This window comes from Capricornis sumatraensis, chromosome 6 (genome assembly GCF_032405125.1).
Source record: "Capricornis sumatraensis isolate serow.1 chromosome 6, serow.2, whole genome shotgun sequence".
In the NCBI taxonomy this organism is placed as follows: domain Eukaryota; kingdom Metazoa; phylum Chordata; class Mammalia; order Artiodactyla; family Bovidae; genus Capricornis; species Capricornis sumatraensis.
In genome coordinates, this window is record NC_091074.1 from 17720653 (window position 1) to 17736598 (window position 15946).

Genomic DNA, 15946 nt, shown 5'->3' on the forward strand with positions numbered 1-15946 from the left:
ACGTTTCTAGCACATCTCGATTCAGACAGTAAATTTTCCTTGGAAATAACTTGATCTGCATCCAGAGTTCATGGAATTGAAAAAATAAATGCGCATGCCCAAGACGTTACAAAAACATACTAAAAGGCACTTTAATTTTTAAATTTATATGTTATTAATTAAAATTAAGTAAAATAAAAAATCCACTTCCTCAGTCACACCAGCTGCATCTCAAGTGCTCAGAAGCCACCTGGCTGTTGGCTGCCATGCTGGACGCACAGAGTTAAAGGGTAATGTTAGGCGCTGACTTAGAGGTGAGGATGAGTCTCAGGTAGGTAACGCCATGTCTAAGGTCACAGTGTGCAGTGAGGGGCAGAACTGAGACACAGTCAAGAAACAGAATTTAATGCACGGTTGTTATCTGAAGAGATTTCACTGGATTTGATTAAAAACAGCAGGTGATAATATTTATAGAATCAATCCATAGAGTATTTGAAGGAGGAGTTAGTCATGCTGTGGAAAAACACTGGATAGAATCTATCTTCGGGTTTTTTGGCCCATTTCTTTCTAAAAACAATTATTTCTGGGCATTGACAACATAAAGCAGGAAAGTGACATGGTCAAATTTGTGTCTCAGGAAGCTCCTCTCACTGCAGTTGCAAGGTGGATTTGGAAGCAGATAGAAGGAGGAATCTACTCAAGTGAATGTACAAACTTCATGAGGGATTATAATATTGGTCAGAGAAGGGAAGTCACCATCCCATGCTGACACGTGGATGCTTGCTGCTGGCCGGAAGGAGCGTGTGGCAAGTAGGGTAACAGTGTCTCTGGCAAGGACCAGCTGGTGGCCACCCACCGTCCTCCCTCTGACATTGCTCAGAGAATTCCTGTGGACCGGATTGCCACTTCCAGAGGTGAAACCCAGAGGCACAACCCAGAGGCGATCAGGTTTACCCAAAGAACTGAGGGAGTGATTAGAATGAGAGTTACTTAAACTGGGAACTCTGACTGCTGGGTGGAGACGAGGGCTGGTGTCGTCCGCGGCCAGCAAGGTCTCAGCCGGATCCTCCTGGAAAGCCACAGTGCAGATCGTGAGGTTGATCGTGGACCCCTGGCAGAGGGGGTGGGGGTTCTGGCTGTGTGAGCCGGGGTGGTTCTGAGAGGTGCCTCCCCCACCCCCACAGTGGCTGCAGCCGCCGGTCCCTGCACGGTTACTGGGGGCACTGCCAGCTCTCCCTGTCACTGTGGGCTCAGCGCCCTGCCTCTCTGATTAACATAACCTTTCAAAATCTGTTTATATTGATTAAGCTATTGCTGATTCTTGATCTTTAGGTAATTGTACATGTCTGATTTTGTCTAATGTTTGTTACTTTTACCAAAACATATTCAAAGATGAGGTGTTCAGCTTGGTAGTGTTCTTTATGTTTTTCTCACTTTATCAGCCTGAAAATCAAAGGTTGGCTATTGAGTATTTATGGCAAGAATAAATCTTACATCTCGTGTTGTATTTTCCTAGGCTTGGATTAAAGTGATTGGTTAGAGTTAAAAAAAAAAAAGATTTAGAGGATCATATTTACTTAGGAACCATTAGAACATGACTTTTAAAGAATTTATCAAATTCATGGTAAGGGGTGATTATTAGGAAAGGTTCGTTTTCAGACAAGAAAAAAAAGGTATCAGAAAATTCAGTGTTTCTGAACAAAGTGTTAATTAAGTTGCTTCAACAGACATCTTTTCTCCCCTCTACCTACTCCTGTGCTCAAAATTTGGAATTTGATAAGATTTTTCCAAATCCTAAGTGTATGATTCAGCCTTTATATCACATAAGTCATTCATTCACTTATTTACTTGTTCAGTCAGCAGACATTAAGTTCTTTTATGGATGACATGAATGAGACATAATCCTTACCCTGCAGGGAGCTTGCAGTTGAGAATGATCCCCATCAAGACGGACTGACAGATAATTAGGTTATATATATAAATCGATTATAGGTGGTGTGTTGAGGTTATAGGTGAAGGTGCGGGGAGGGGGTGCATTTTACCTGCAGTTTCAGGAAGAGTATCATGCTCCAGCTAAGACTTAACAATGGCTAGGTCTTCACCAGGAGGGCAATGAGTCCCTCAGGGAAGGGACAGCGCAGGGAAGTCTCTGGATAAGAAGCATGCTCAGCCTCATGAGAGGTGATGTGCTTTCATATCATGTCAAGGAGTTAAGACTTCATTCCAGGCAAATTAGCTCTTATGCCTAGTTAGGACATCCTGAGCTCTGGTTTCATTCAGGTGGCATATGAAAATCAGAGTTTAAAAATGACGAGATAGGGTCTGAGAAGTGACTGTCACCTTGTCCCCACAGCACTTCCATGCCACCCTGTGCCTCTCATGTGCTGGTCCACTAGACCTGAGCCACACTCAGGAAAGCGCCCTGGTGTAGCCGTCCAGCCTTTAACCGTTAGGTGAATGCCTCTGAGCCTCGCTTTCTGAAGTGTGAAATGTAGATAATTATACTTACATTCACACTCCTCATGGGACTTCTTAATATTTATAGCTGCAAAATACTTTGCAGTCATTTTTATTAATAGTTACCAGATGTGTCGTACGGATTAATGAACTTATGATCTGAAATGTTTTGAGCTCTTGAAATAGGCAGCCGCCTGCATGGGGGGTATGCAGAGGAGCATTAAAATGCAAACAGTACCATTTGGAAATGTGAGCCCTTCTGTGTGAAGGACAGATCGCACGCTGGAGAGTTCAGCACACTTTGTAGGTATTTTTGGTGCCCGTAGTAAGGTTGCTGAATTCACCGGAGGCCGTCGCCCGCCTGACACAGAAAGCTGGTGCGCCCTCCCGCTGGGGCACGCGCCCCGCTCGCGCTGTCGCCCGCTCTTCCCGGCGCCGCCTCTCACTCTCGCCCCTGGCTGTCTCCAGGTGTTTGTTTGCTGGCCGCCTTCACATCTCCGAATCCTCCTTTCTCTCTCCTTTTCCTCTTATCGTCCAAGTTCAGGCTCTCACATTTCTGGTGCTCTGCCGAACCGCTGACGCAACTGCTTAATGGATTTCTCCAAATTTCCTGTCTCCTCCTTTAGGGATGATCTTCTGTAAGCCTAGTTCTTAGCACCGCTTCATTCAGTTCCTTTGGTAGCTCTTCGTTGCCTGTGAAAATCCACCCCAAGCTTACAGGGCCTTCTCCGCACAGCCTGACCTCCCTTTCCCTCTGCCCAGCTCTGGTCACTCCAGATCCTTCCCTCTCTTGAAGACCTCCTGGAAGGTTGGGAAGCTTTCCCCGGGCAGGGGAGTGAGAGGAGGGAGCCTCCAGACAGAAAGGGCAGCCTGCCCTTGTCGCGGCACTCTTCATGGGTCGCCTGGCCCCCCCAGGGAGCCGTTGTGTCTTCAGGGTCTGTCTCCAGGTGCAGTCACCCCCATGGAGGTGTTCTCCGTCTGGTCCCCGGATAACCCCTTCCTCCTCCGCACTTTCTCTGCCTGGAAACTTTCATTCCGACGCCTGTCATCTTCCTTGATGTTTCCGCTTTTTGCATACGCGTCCTTCCCCCAGACTGGATTGCTGCCCTGTTAAGAGGGATCCTGTATCCTTCTGGTCTTCGTATTCCCACAGCACTGTTGCAACACTTTGTGCACCTGAGACCTGAGTCCGTCCTTCTTCTGTTTTAAGTATTTAAAATATTTTAGAGTTATTTACTTATTTTCTGGGGGGAGGCTGTGCTGGATCTCCAGTGCTATGTTCGGGCCTCCTCGAGTTCCGGTGACTGGGAGCTGCTCTCTGGTCATGGGGCACGGGCTTCTCACTGGCGCATCTTCTCTTGTCGCAGAGTGCAGGCTTGGCAGTGTGGTACACCAGCTCAGTTGCTCCGAGGCACATGGCACCTTCCTGGACCAGGGACTGAACACATGTCCCCTGCATTAGCAGGTGGATTCTTAACCACTGGACCACCAGCGAAGTCCCTGAGTCCTTGTTGAGATGAAGGAGAGCCCCACTAAGGCAGAGCCCCAGTGGAGTTTGTCAGGCAGGGCAGTATTGTGGGAAAATTTGAAATACACAAAAACAGAGTGAATACTGTGATGGATCCCTATGCATTTGTCACACAGCTTCCATGAAAACTAGTCTGCGGCCAGTCCTGTGGTCCGTGTGTCTGTGCCGCCACCCTCTTGAGCATGTACTCTGCTGGAGAACACTCTACCGTGATGCTCTGCCACCCAGAGCTGCTGTCTGGCCGCCATTCCTAGGAGGGGGCACCATGAAGTGCCTAGTGTGTGAAGCGGAGAAGTAGGTGTGACTGGAGTACCTGAGTTTACCCTCAGGACCCACTCAGACCTGATGTGATCTTACTGTTGACATAGGTTCCAGCCATTTCAGGTGTATCTAGGGGTTGGGCGGATGTCTCTACAGAGCAGATCTGTTGCCTGATCAAGAAGTTTAAGTGTTAGTTGCTCAGTCATGTCTGACTCTCTCTGACCCCATGGGCTATATAGCCCGCCAGGCTGCTCTGTCCGTGGACTTCTCCAGGCAAGAATACTGGAGTCGGTTGCCATGTCCTTCTCCAGGGGAATCTTCCTGACTCAGGGATCGAACCCAGGTCTCCTGCATTGTGGGCAGATTCATTACTGTTTGAGCTACTCAGGAAGAAGTGGTTGTGGCGGGGGGTGGGGGAGGGTTGTGGAAAGAAGTGGTTGTGGAGAATGAGGGACAGTGAGGGGAAGCGTGAGGTCTTCAGCATAGAAGCCTGGAGCCACGAAACTGGGGCCTTGTCCCTCAGGAAGCCCTGTGCCTCTGCTGGATTCCAGTATTGCATCCCAGTCAAGCAGATACTTTCCCAAGCATTTACTGGATGTTTTAAAAATTATTCTGAATCATAAAGAAAAGTATATTTTTCTGTTACCCCATTTAGGAGGACATAGAAAAGGTTTCATCCTGGGTGGCTGTAGCTCCATCTTGGTGGGATTTTTACGTTTTTGTGCTTTAAAGGAGAATGTTTCATCTGACTCTTGTCTGTTTTAATAAGATATAACTGAAGAATGTAAGTATTTTGGGGTTCTAGCTTAACAAACTTTTCTGCCCTTACTGAGAGATATGGTCTGAACACCTTTCCATTCGTGGGGGGCTTCGGACACAATGGGGAAGATAAAAATGAAGGTGCTAGCCCCTGCACTGAAGGGACCGTAAGACAGACTGGAGGGTACGTGCTCGAAACGGAGAATCCCTGAAAGGAGGCCTGGGGCAGGCAAGATGTGTGACGGGAGCTGGGTGGGAGGCATGGGGGTCTTTCCTGGTCAGGGAGTCGAGGGAGAGGCTGGGGGGTTCAGGCCTGGTTCTGAACGTTCCATTGTCTTTCTTAAACCCATGTCTGACCCTGGCTCTCCCGGGCCTTCACCCCGAGGTGCCCCCCAGTGTCTGCAGGGTAGAGCGTGTCTTCCCTTAGTTTATCCCCACATCTGCACAGCTGTGTGGCTATATCTCCTGCCATGGCCCACTTCACTGTCTCTGGGCCTTTTTCTCAGATGCTGCTGCTGTTCCCGTACCCCTAGCAGAATTAATCGCTTCTCGCACCTTTCTCCCAGAGGCTGTCCCAGGGCACAATGGGCTGTAGCAGTACCTTTGCTAAAACGCAGCTGTTTGGTGTATGAATGTAGGTCGACACTCTTCTCTGTGGGCTGTTTCGTTCCAGATGGACTTTTCTCCCTTCAGTTAAGAGTCTGGGCTGCTAGGAAGGAAGCAAGACTTGGGGCGTCAGCCTTCATGCCTGCAGACTCTTGGGGAGGCATGACATCAGAGGAGCCCTGGCACCCAGACACACCTGGGACCTGGGAGGAACCGGATGCTCCGGGCTGGAGGAAGGGACTTGAAAAGGGTCCCAGGCCAGGCAGACTAGACAGATCAGGGTCCCAGGCCAGGCAGACTAGACAGATCAAGGTACTGCGTGGCAACAAACCCCGTCACCCAGCTTTGACACCTCCTGTGAAATGGGTTTGAGGGTAGGTGTTTGGCCCGGACGGAGCCCTCTTAGAGCCGAGCTCTCTGAGGTGACCTCCAGACCTGCGCTTCAGAGCAGGCAGGCCCAGGAAGGGGCCAGACCTTGGTCGGGGAAATAAATGCAGAGCGTGGCAGGCCCCAGGGTTCTCCAAGGTGGTTGCGTCTGCTCTGTGCCCACCTGCCGTTGTGAACGCAGCAGCTGCCGACTCCTTCAGGGTTACCAGATCCTCCTCCCGACTTTTCTTTCTTCTGGGGCTAGTGTTTGTGTGGTTTTCAGCTCTGTTTTAAAAAGCTGTTCCTTGACACACGTCCGTAAGGAACCGGCTCCACTCGTGTGATACCACTTGTGCGCATCAGTTCAGGCTCTTATCCCGTCAGCCCTGCTCTGTTGTTGGCGCCTGTCGCTTGCCCGCCTCACTCTTGCACTGTTTCTGCAGCCAGTCTGCCTTCCACCGGCAGGTTGGTCTTCTTCACGCTCTGCCCGCTCTGCCCAGGAGCTCTGGGGGTCCTCGCCGTTGCCCAGGAGCTTGGCTCAGACCCCAGAGCCTCTGCTCGCATGCCTGTCCCTCTGCTCCAGCCACACTGGCGTCCGTCCTCATCCCCCTCGCTGCCTGTGACGGCTTGGCCTGCGCTCCTCTGGACCGGGAGTCTCCCTGGCTGGGCAAGGCTGGGTTTGTGCTCCACCTCCCCTGAAGCCTTTCCCGATCTTCTGTCCTGTCGCATCTCTCTGTCAGGTCCTGAATGCTCCCAAGTACAGATAATAAGTGATACTCATGTGTGCTCAGTCGTGTCCAACTCTGCGACCCCAGGGACTGTAGCCCGCCAGGCTCCTCTGTCCCTGGGATTTCCCAGGCAAGAATATTGGAGTGGATTCCCATTTCCTTCACTAGGGGATTTTCCCAACCCAGGGCTCAAACCCATGTCTCCTGCATTGATAGGTGGGTTCTTTACCACTGAGCCACCCGGAGAGCTCCAGGTACAGATACAGCCCCTGGCTAACACGTGCCATGCGCAAGCGAAGAGAGCACCTCCAACTCCTTACTGTCTTTAGCCCGTGTCCAGTGTCGCTGGGCCACTGACTCTGCTCCTGGCTTTGTATATTTCCAGCACAGCACCCCTGCCCAGCCCCTGGCAGCCCTGCCAGGCAGTGACTTGTCAGAATCCCTACAAGCTGTAGAAGTTCCCTCTGGGTGGGTCCTCCTGACAGCTCTCCCGTCTGTTCAGAGGAAGGCTTCTCTGGTTCTGTCTGCCCTGCTCCCCCGAGCCCACTCGCTCCCTTGTTTCCTCAGCCCGTGCCCCGAATCATGGTGCAGTCGGCCCTTCCGGACGTCGGGTCGCCCAGGATGGCTGAGGTGAGTTGGTCGGGCCGGGTGGTGCCTTCTCTGTGGCTGTCCCACATACGGTGGGTGGTGCCAGTGCTGTAACTGTGGAGTCCACACCCGTGGCTTTTAATTTCAGCATTCCCGTCTCGATAATGAACCGTAATGTAGGTCACTGTCTTCTCCCTCTCTGTTTTGCTTGTTATACTTTTCTATTTTCAACTTGTTAATCATATGATTGCTAAACTCTTAGGTGCTTGACTGCTAATGTAGTCTGCTGTTTTAATAGCCCACTGCTAGGCAGAGGCGATTTCTATAAACAGAACCATCTCCTTATCCCAAGTGTTGGCTTAATTCTCAGTTTTACATTTTATTCTGATTCATGATATCAGCGTGAAAAGACTGACGCTAAGCTGGGGGAGAAAATCATCTCTTATGATCTCCCACAGATGAACAGCACTTCTCATCTTATGAATAGCAAATCTATTTTCTCCCACTGTGCCATTCATCCTCTGAGGAGATGCTGTGTCTTCCATAGGAAGTTTTTTATTTATTAAAACAGGAGCTGCTGCTGCTGCTGCTAAGTCACTTCAGTCGTGTCTAACTCTGTGCGACCCCATAGACGGCAGCCTACCAGGCTCCCCTGTCCCTGGGATTCTCCAGGGAAGAACACTAGAGTGGGTTGCCATTTCCTTCTCCAGTGCATGAAAGTGAAAAGTGAAAGTTAAGTCGTTTAGTCGTGTCTGACTCTTAGCGACCCCATGGACCAAAGCCTACCAGGCTCCTCCGTCCATGGGATTTTCCAGGCAAGAGGACTGGAGTGGGTTGCCATTGCCTTCTCTGAAAACAGGAGCAAAAGAGGCCAAATAATTTGAAAGATAATTCAGATGTCCAAGAGTTCACTCCTTTCTGCATGGCCCATTTCAATCTTAGGTGTTCACGAATTTAACCAAAGGTAGAGCTGCCCCCGCCCCAGCCCCCATGAGTCGGGTTAATGATTTCTCAAGGCAGAACTGGGGCTCCCAGGCCAGTGGGGCAAAGGCAGACCCTTACACGAGGGAGCTTCCCTGAGGGTTTGCTCAGATCCAGGCTTTCCGGCAGCCTTAGGAATGTCTGTGCTAAACTGTGACCCAGAGAGGTAGGGAGATTCCCACTCACATAGCAACTCCAATTGAGTGGGAACCCACAGTGCCAAAGCGGAAGGATCAGAGCTGCGCTTGGCTCAGCGGAAAAGAACCAAGAACCGGGGTAATCAGCGTTCACCTTCCAGCCCCCCGCCCCCGCCGTCTCCTCTTTCCTGTCACTGTGGATCTGACCTCTGATCCCCGGCTTTTCCCTTACTGGAGGCTTTGGGTGAATAGCCTCTCTGGGCCTTGTAAAGTAAGTCCTTCCTGGCCCGCATCAGAGGACACAGTGAAACCTGATGGGGTAGAAGCTGATGGGGCTCTGAGGCACTGTCCCTGAGCTGTCCACTCCTCAGGACTAAGTCTTTCCTTCAGCAGATCCTGCAACTGGGGGATGGCCTTATCCCCAGGGAGCAGGTAACTGCGGACTATGTCAGAACCATGGTTACTGTTCAGACTTCAGAGTCTCCTAAATTTTGCTGTGTATTCTTCCCTGCCTGGTCAGTGAGACTAAAAATAGAATGGAAAAGGATAAATAAAACATGTACAAGTTGCGAAAGAAAAATGATTGAAGGATTGCCTCGTCTTTTAGAGTATTTATGCTGGTGACAGTTATTGATCTACTGGATTTAGTAAATTTTGCAGCCCAGAGATCCATCACAAAAATGGGTTGTTAATCTCAAGAGGTGCCGTTAATTTCGTACCCTGAGAGTGTGCCTTGTGGGGGAAGGAGGGCCTCCAGAGACAGGAATATAAATGACAATTCACGTGAAAATGCATGATTTATCAAACTGCTGAGTTAAGCCAAGTAACTGTAAGAGACTTATAGATCTCAGCTGTTTCCCAGTTCAAATAAATCCTGTATTTCAAATGGAAAATGGCCATTCCTGTAAGATAAATAATCTTTCCGTAAATATTGAGAACATATTTCTTTTTCTGAGCAGCACCCTTCTCGCCCCACAGCCCGCTTCCCACTCCGTCTCCCATTCCCTGTCATGGTGCATCAGGAACAGAAAGATAATCTGCCGCCGCCTCCGGTGGCTGCAGTTACCACGGCAGGAACACCCGAGAGCGGCAGGGCCCGTGGAGCTCTGCTGGAGTGAGTCAGACCCAGGGCTGAGAGCCGGGGAGCCCAGCGCAGCTCCGGCCTCACTCAGCCCTGCTCGCCGGGCTGGCTGCTCCTCGGCCCACGAGTCTCCAGGATCGGTGACCCTGACGCGGGCCGTGGGACCAGCCTTGAGCAGCGTCTCGAAAGACAGCCTCTCAGGGGAAGGGTACAGCCTGCAGGCAGCCTCTGTCCCTCCTCTTGCCCTGCCTCCTGGCCCCGCAGGCCTCAGGGTTGTTGCTTCCTGCCGAGCTGTGCTCTGGCATGTCTGGATCCCTTGCGGAGGCCACCATTTCAGTTCTGCAGGAGCAGCGTGCTCTGCTGGCCTCCAGCTATCCTCTCAGCGTCCCCAGGAAGTTGGTGCTGGTTGGGGGGTCCGTTCCTAAGAGAGCGGAGCTCCGGGCCTGAGTGCAGGAGGTGTAAGAGGGAGTCGGGTGTTCACATGTGCCGTGTTTTATGTGAAGGCTCTCCTGCCCATCTTGTACCACACTGCCCAGCTGCCGCCCCACGTCATCATTCCCACCACCAGGCAGGGGTGTCCCACAGTTAACTCCGCCCCCACCCTGTCTACCTGGTGACAGCATCCGATCCCCGCAGCTTGAGGGCTCCGCCCCACAAGACTGCCCCCACTTCAGAACCAGGTCCCACGGGCTCCAGACCAGAGGATCCCCTGATCCCTCCCTCAGGTTCAGTGAATTTGCTGGAGCGGACCCAAGAGAAGCATTTTACTTACTAGACTATCAGTTTATTAGACAGGGATGTAACATAGGAGCAGCCAGGTGGGAGAGACCTGCAGGGGAGGGCACGGCGCTCTGCCCCCATCGCCACGTGTTCTCCTGCCCAGAAGCTCTCCAAACCCTGTTCTTATGGGGGTTTTGTGGAGGTCATTACATAGGCATGGTTGATTAAAGCGTTGGCCACTGGTGAGTGAGTCAGCCTCCAGCCCCTTCCCAGAGGTCAGGGATGGGATGGAAACGTACACCCTTCTAGTCATGTGATTGGTCCCCTTGGCAACCAGCCCCTCCCTTGGGGGTTTTCCAAAAGTCACCCCCCTTAACATAAACTTAGATGTGGTCGTAAGGTGCTTGTTATGAGTATCAGGAAACCTTCATAGCATTTGGGAAACCCCAGGTGTTTTAGGAGTTCTCTACCAAGAAACAAGACATTTCAGACCAAATGTGTAATTCTTAACTAGAAACCATACTATCATAGGCAGCTATAGGAGCTGTGCTTTATGGAAGGGGGCGGCAATGAGGGGCACTCGGGGGTGCCTTGCTCAGCCCGGGTCAGGGCAGGGAGGGGCAGCAGTGGCTTGCAGCCTGTTGGCGTCTGTTATCCGTGCTCAGAGGTCGCACGGAGAGCTGATGTGGGAACCTTCCGCCCTGCTGCAAGACCACTCGAGTTCCACCATCAGAGCTGTCTGTCTCCACCGACAGCAGGATTGGCCTTGAGCCTTTCGGGAGGAATGCCTAACTTTGAACTCTCCCCTTTCCAGGCTCAGCGGGAGAACGGGGGGCCGCACGTGGCCCCCAGCATGCCTGTGGCCCCGCCAGCCACCCCTGCGCCCAAGACCTGTGATGGACCCCCGAGAGTGACACCCACCTCCCCGGCCCCCGAGGGTGGGGATGGGCCCCCCAGCCCCCTGAGCGAAGCATCCAGTGGCTACTTCTCGCACAGCGTCTCCACCGCCACCCTGTCGGATGCCTGTGGCCCGGGTCTGGATGCCATGGCCTCGACCCCTCCGGGCCCCGGCCTGGCCACCCTCGAGCCCCCGGCCGCCTCGGTGGAGGGAAAGACACCAGGCAGCGGTGCAGCCCTGGCTCCAGCCGGGGTGTCTGCAGAGAAGCAGAACCAGCCAGCAGGCCCGCCACCACCACCCAACCAGGCGAGCAGGAGCTACCCTGCCGCCTCCCAGAAGCCAGAGGACACCCAGCCCCAGGGGAGACCAGTCCCCAGCCCAGAGCCTGATGTCTCCAGGCCACCGCCGCCCTCAGACCCCCGGTTCCAGCCGCCCGCTCCCGCCTCTCCGTTCAGGATCCAGAAGGTGCGGACCTCGGAGCTGAAGTCGTTCACGCGCATGCTTGGCGGGGACCCCGGCGGGCCCTCGGGGACAGCGGAGGACCCACCGGCCTCGGCGGACCTGGGGGATGGCAGCGCTGGGGTTCAGGCCCTGGGAAAGCTGGAAGTCTCCTCGGATTCTGAAGAAGCCAGTGAGGTCCCAGAGTGGCTCAAGGAAGGAGAATATGTGACGGTGGGCACCAGCAAGACGGGCATCGTGAGATACGTGGGGCCCACCGACTTCCAGGAGGGCACCTGGGTTGGAGTGGAGCTGGACTTACCTTCAGGTGAGTGATGCTAGTTTGGGACAGGTGCCTGCCCCCGTGCCCACTGCAGTCTAGCTGAGAAGTGTGGGCGCTGCCTAGCACCTGCTGTATGCCCTTGGGCACATCGTTGACCTCTCTGAGCCCCGCAGTTAACACTTCTCAAAATCAGGAATTTTCACTAGATAAGGCTCTCCTAAGTGTTTTAAGAGTCACATTCTCTCTCTTTTTATAACTTGCAGAGATTTGTCAGAAGCTTAAGACATTCATTGAAAGCTACTAAATATTAATTCAATAATGAATTTAAATCCTGGGGTTTAGGTTTTAGTCCCAGAAACAGCTGCGTCTGAACTGCCATAGCAGCTCTGTGTGCTGTGCTAGCTCAGGTTGCGAAGTCTGACGCCTGCGTGGAGGCTCAGATGCCTCAGGTGTTCCCCAGACACCCCCAGGCTCCTGGGCCCCCAGCAGGAGGATGGAAGGAGAGGTGAGTCTCCTGTATAGAACGGCTCACCTCCAAGCCAAGACATCATGATTTGCAGAAAAACTGAGGGCAGGGCTTAAAGAATTACTTTCCTGTTGTTTTTTAAAAACTGAGATACAGTTGATTTACAGTATTAGTTTCCAGTGTACAAACTGGTGATACAAAATTTTTATAGATTATACTCCATTTAAAGTTATTATAAAACACTGGCTGTGTTCCAGGTGCCATATGATGTATGCTTGTAGCCTATTTTACACACAGTAGCTCGTGCCTCTTAATCCCCGACGTCTGTCTTGGCCCTCCCGCTTCCCTCTTTCCAGCTGGTAACCTCGGTTTGTTCTCTGCACCTGCGAGTCTGCTTCTGTTTTGTTTTAGTCCTTTGTTTTATTTTTTCAGTTCCACACTTAAGAGATAACATGCAGTATTTGTCTTTCTCTATCTGACTTATTTCACTTAGCATAATGCCCTCTAGGTCTAGCTACATTGTATATAGCAAATGAACTGCAGGTTTTTTTTGTTTTTTGGAAATAGTTTTATTGTGATGCAGTTCACATAACAAAAAATCCAGAAGTTTAAAGGGTACAGTTCAGCAGTTCGTACTATATTTCCAGAGTTGTGCAACCTGATTTTACAATGGGTTTTCAGTTCAGTTCAGTCGCTCAGTCGTGTCCGACTCTTTGCAACCCCATGAATCGCAGCACGCCAGGCCGCCCTGTCCATCACCAACTCCCGGAGTTCACTCAGACTCACGTGCATTGAGTTGGTGATGCCATCCAGCCATCTCATCCTCTGTCGTCCCCTTCTCCTCCTGCCCCTAATCCCTCCCAGCATCAGACTCTTTTCCAATGAGTCAACTCTTCGCATGAGGTGGCCAAAGGACTGGAGTTTCAGCTTTAGCATCATTCCTTCCAAAGAAATCCCAGGGCTGATCTCCTTCAGAATGGACTGGTTGGATCTCCTTGCATTCCAAGGGACTCTCAGGAGTCTTCTCCAACACCACAGTTCAAACACATCAATTCTTTGGCGCTCAGCCTTCTTCACAGTCCAACTCTCACATCCATACATGACCACTGGAAACACCATAGCCTTGACTAGATGGACCTACAATGGATTTATCCCCCCCTCAAAAGAAGCTGTATGTCGATTAGCAAGACACTCCCCTCCCCAAGCCCCAGGTAAACCATGAATCTATACTGTTTGTCAAAATTGATATGAAAGGTCCTAATCTGGACTTCGATACTCGTGGAGTCACAGAGGCCCTAGCTTCCGTGGCTGGCTTATTTCACCTCTCGAGCGCCCCAGGCTCAGCTGGTTGCGGCCTGTCAGCACTTGCTCCTTTTCATGGCCCATGCGATCCCACTGTAAGGATGCCCCGTGGTGTTCATCCACTTGTCAGTTGGTAGACATTTGGGTTGCTTCCACTTTTTGGCCGTTGCGAGTGAGGCAGCGGGGAGTACTCATCCAAGTTTTGTGTGGACGTACTTTCTCTTGAGGAGACACAGGGGGCTCTCTGCGTCCAACACACTGAGCTCCGCCGGCCTGATTGCCTTTCTCCCTCTTGCCAGTGTGTCCCAGGGCAGGGCAGCTGTTCCCTGAGTGGAAGCTTGGTGGGCACGTAGGGATCAGGGACCCAGTCCTCATCCCCCGCCCTGTGCTGTGCTTCACCTAAAGCGTTTTCTGTTTGCTTGTATGAAGGAAACGTCTCCGTGCCTTGGCACACCAGGGTGGCAGCTCACTAGCCGCTGCTCTCTAGTTTCTCAGCTGGGTCCTACTGTCTGCCGCCCCGTGGGCTGTAGCTGCCTGGCTCCTCTGTCCGTGGGAGTCTCCAGGCAAGAACCCTGGAGTGGGTTGCCGTTCCTCCTCCAGGGTATCTTCCTGACCCAGGGGTCAAACCCGAGTCTCCTGCATGGCAGGTGGATTTACCACTGAGCCACCAGGAAGCGCATCTCTCTAGCTTCAGTTTGGTAATCTGCCAGTTTCCATCCAATAGATTTAGAAAAAATAATCATTCTACCTCACAACCTCCTTGCTTGGTTTGCATTTTGACTGTCCAGATTGAAAACGGTCAGTGCCGAGGGGGAAGAGCGGGCTCTGCTTTGGCACGTGGGCATCAGAAGTGGCCAGGCCTTGACCGTGTCTGAGGCCGCTGAGATCTGTCTGCAGTGACCACCGGTGCTGCTGGGAGGCACTGCCCAGGCCCCACGCCTTCCACGGGGCACAGCTCCTCGGGCACATGGGGGTCCCTTGGGTCTGGGAACCGCTTCCACATCGTCCTCTCTTTCTGCAGGTAAGAACGACGGCTCCATCGGCGGGAGGCAGTACTTCAAGTGCAACCCCGGCTACGGGTTGCTGGTGAGGCCGGGCCGCGTGCGCAGGGCAGCAGGCGCGGGGCGGAGGCGCAGCGCCGGGCTCCGTCTGCAGGGCGCCCCCGAGCCCCGCAGGAGTGGCCTGCTCTCCGGCTCCGCCACCAACCTGGCCTCGCTGACGGCAGCGCTGGCCAAGACCGAGGGCACGGCACTGCGGGCCGAGCGTGGCCACGGAAACCCCGAGAACCGCAAGTCCTGGGCCAGCTGAGTGGCGGGGCAGTTGCCTCCCATCCTTCCGGGGTGATGGGCAGAGGGCGCCGGGCCCCTCCAAGCCTTTGTGGGGACAGTCCTGGGGGGCCCTCCAGCTGCTCTCCCTGGAGACAGGCCAGGAATGCTTTTTGCACGGTGACATGGGGCTGGTGACCACCCACCCCTCCCACCCCGCCCCGTTTCGCCCTCTCCCTGGGGGTGAGGGCGCATCTCAGCTGGACCTCAGGTGGAAGGTTTCAGGAGCCCAGGGTGAGGTCCCCGTGGTCTCCCTGGGCCTGGGGCCGCCCACTCACGGCTGCTGTTGCTCTTTGTTCTATTCTGGTGACCCCGTTAACCTCTTAATTTAAAACATAATTGTTAACTAGTGCCTTTTCACTTCTATGGAGGTGGCCCCCAGCGCCTCAAGTCCTGGCTTGCACCCCAGTTACCCCCAACACCCCCAAGTGCCGGCTCCTCTAAGTGCCTGGGCCCCGGGCCTGCCCCTTCTTTCCCTCTTTCTTTCCATGGGGTTTCTTAGAGGTGTCTTTGTGGGTGTTTCAGCGTCTTTATACCTGGAAAGTTTTCTCTCTTTGCCATTTATTCCCTTCACAGAGTTCCTGGAATATATTTATTTATATTTATTTTTTCAAAATCTAAAATTGTTCGCGAGCCACAATCGTCCGCTCAGTACTGGTGCCCAGGGCCCACCTTGCACATCACCAGCCTCCGTGACCGCTGCGGAACGGCCAGCCTGCTGCCTCAGATGGGGGTTCCTGGAGGGGCCAGAGGACACTCACCTCCTCCCTGTGTCTTAAACACAGATGCACAAGTGGCCTTACTCTCCGCTGACAGCAAAAACGGGAGGAGGTGGTGGTTGTGCTTCTGCGTTCAGAGGCGTCACGGCCTTCCTTGGTGCAGTTCGGGGTCTGGGAGGGTCCTTAGACAAGTTGAGCTTCATGGCAGTTCTGTGCCCTGATGCCCCGCTCAGCCCAGGGCTGCAGCCTGGCGGGGTTCACCCCCGGGGACCTCTAGGAGCCATGGGCCAGTCAGCCCTGGCCCTGAGCCCTTTTTCCATCAGT

The 15946-nt window shown here is 52.9% G+C and overlaps 1 protein-coding gene across 1 annotated transcript in view; it reads left to right on the forward strand.

The window, feature by feature from the left end:
- Positions 1-14886, forward strand: part of KIF13B (kinesin family member 13B) — a 187690-nt gene extending 172804 nt beyond the window's left edge. Inside the window, exons 38-40 of the mRNA XM_068974383.1 lie at positions 7252-7314; positions 11006-11855; positions 14600-14886. Coding sequence (XP_068830484.1) covers positions 7252-7314; positions 11006-11855; positions 14600-14886 — 1200 coding nt within the window. The remainder of the gene's footprint in view (positions 1-7251; positions 7315-11005; positions 11856-14599) is intronic.
- Positions 14887-15946: the final 1060 nt, after the last annotated feature.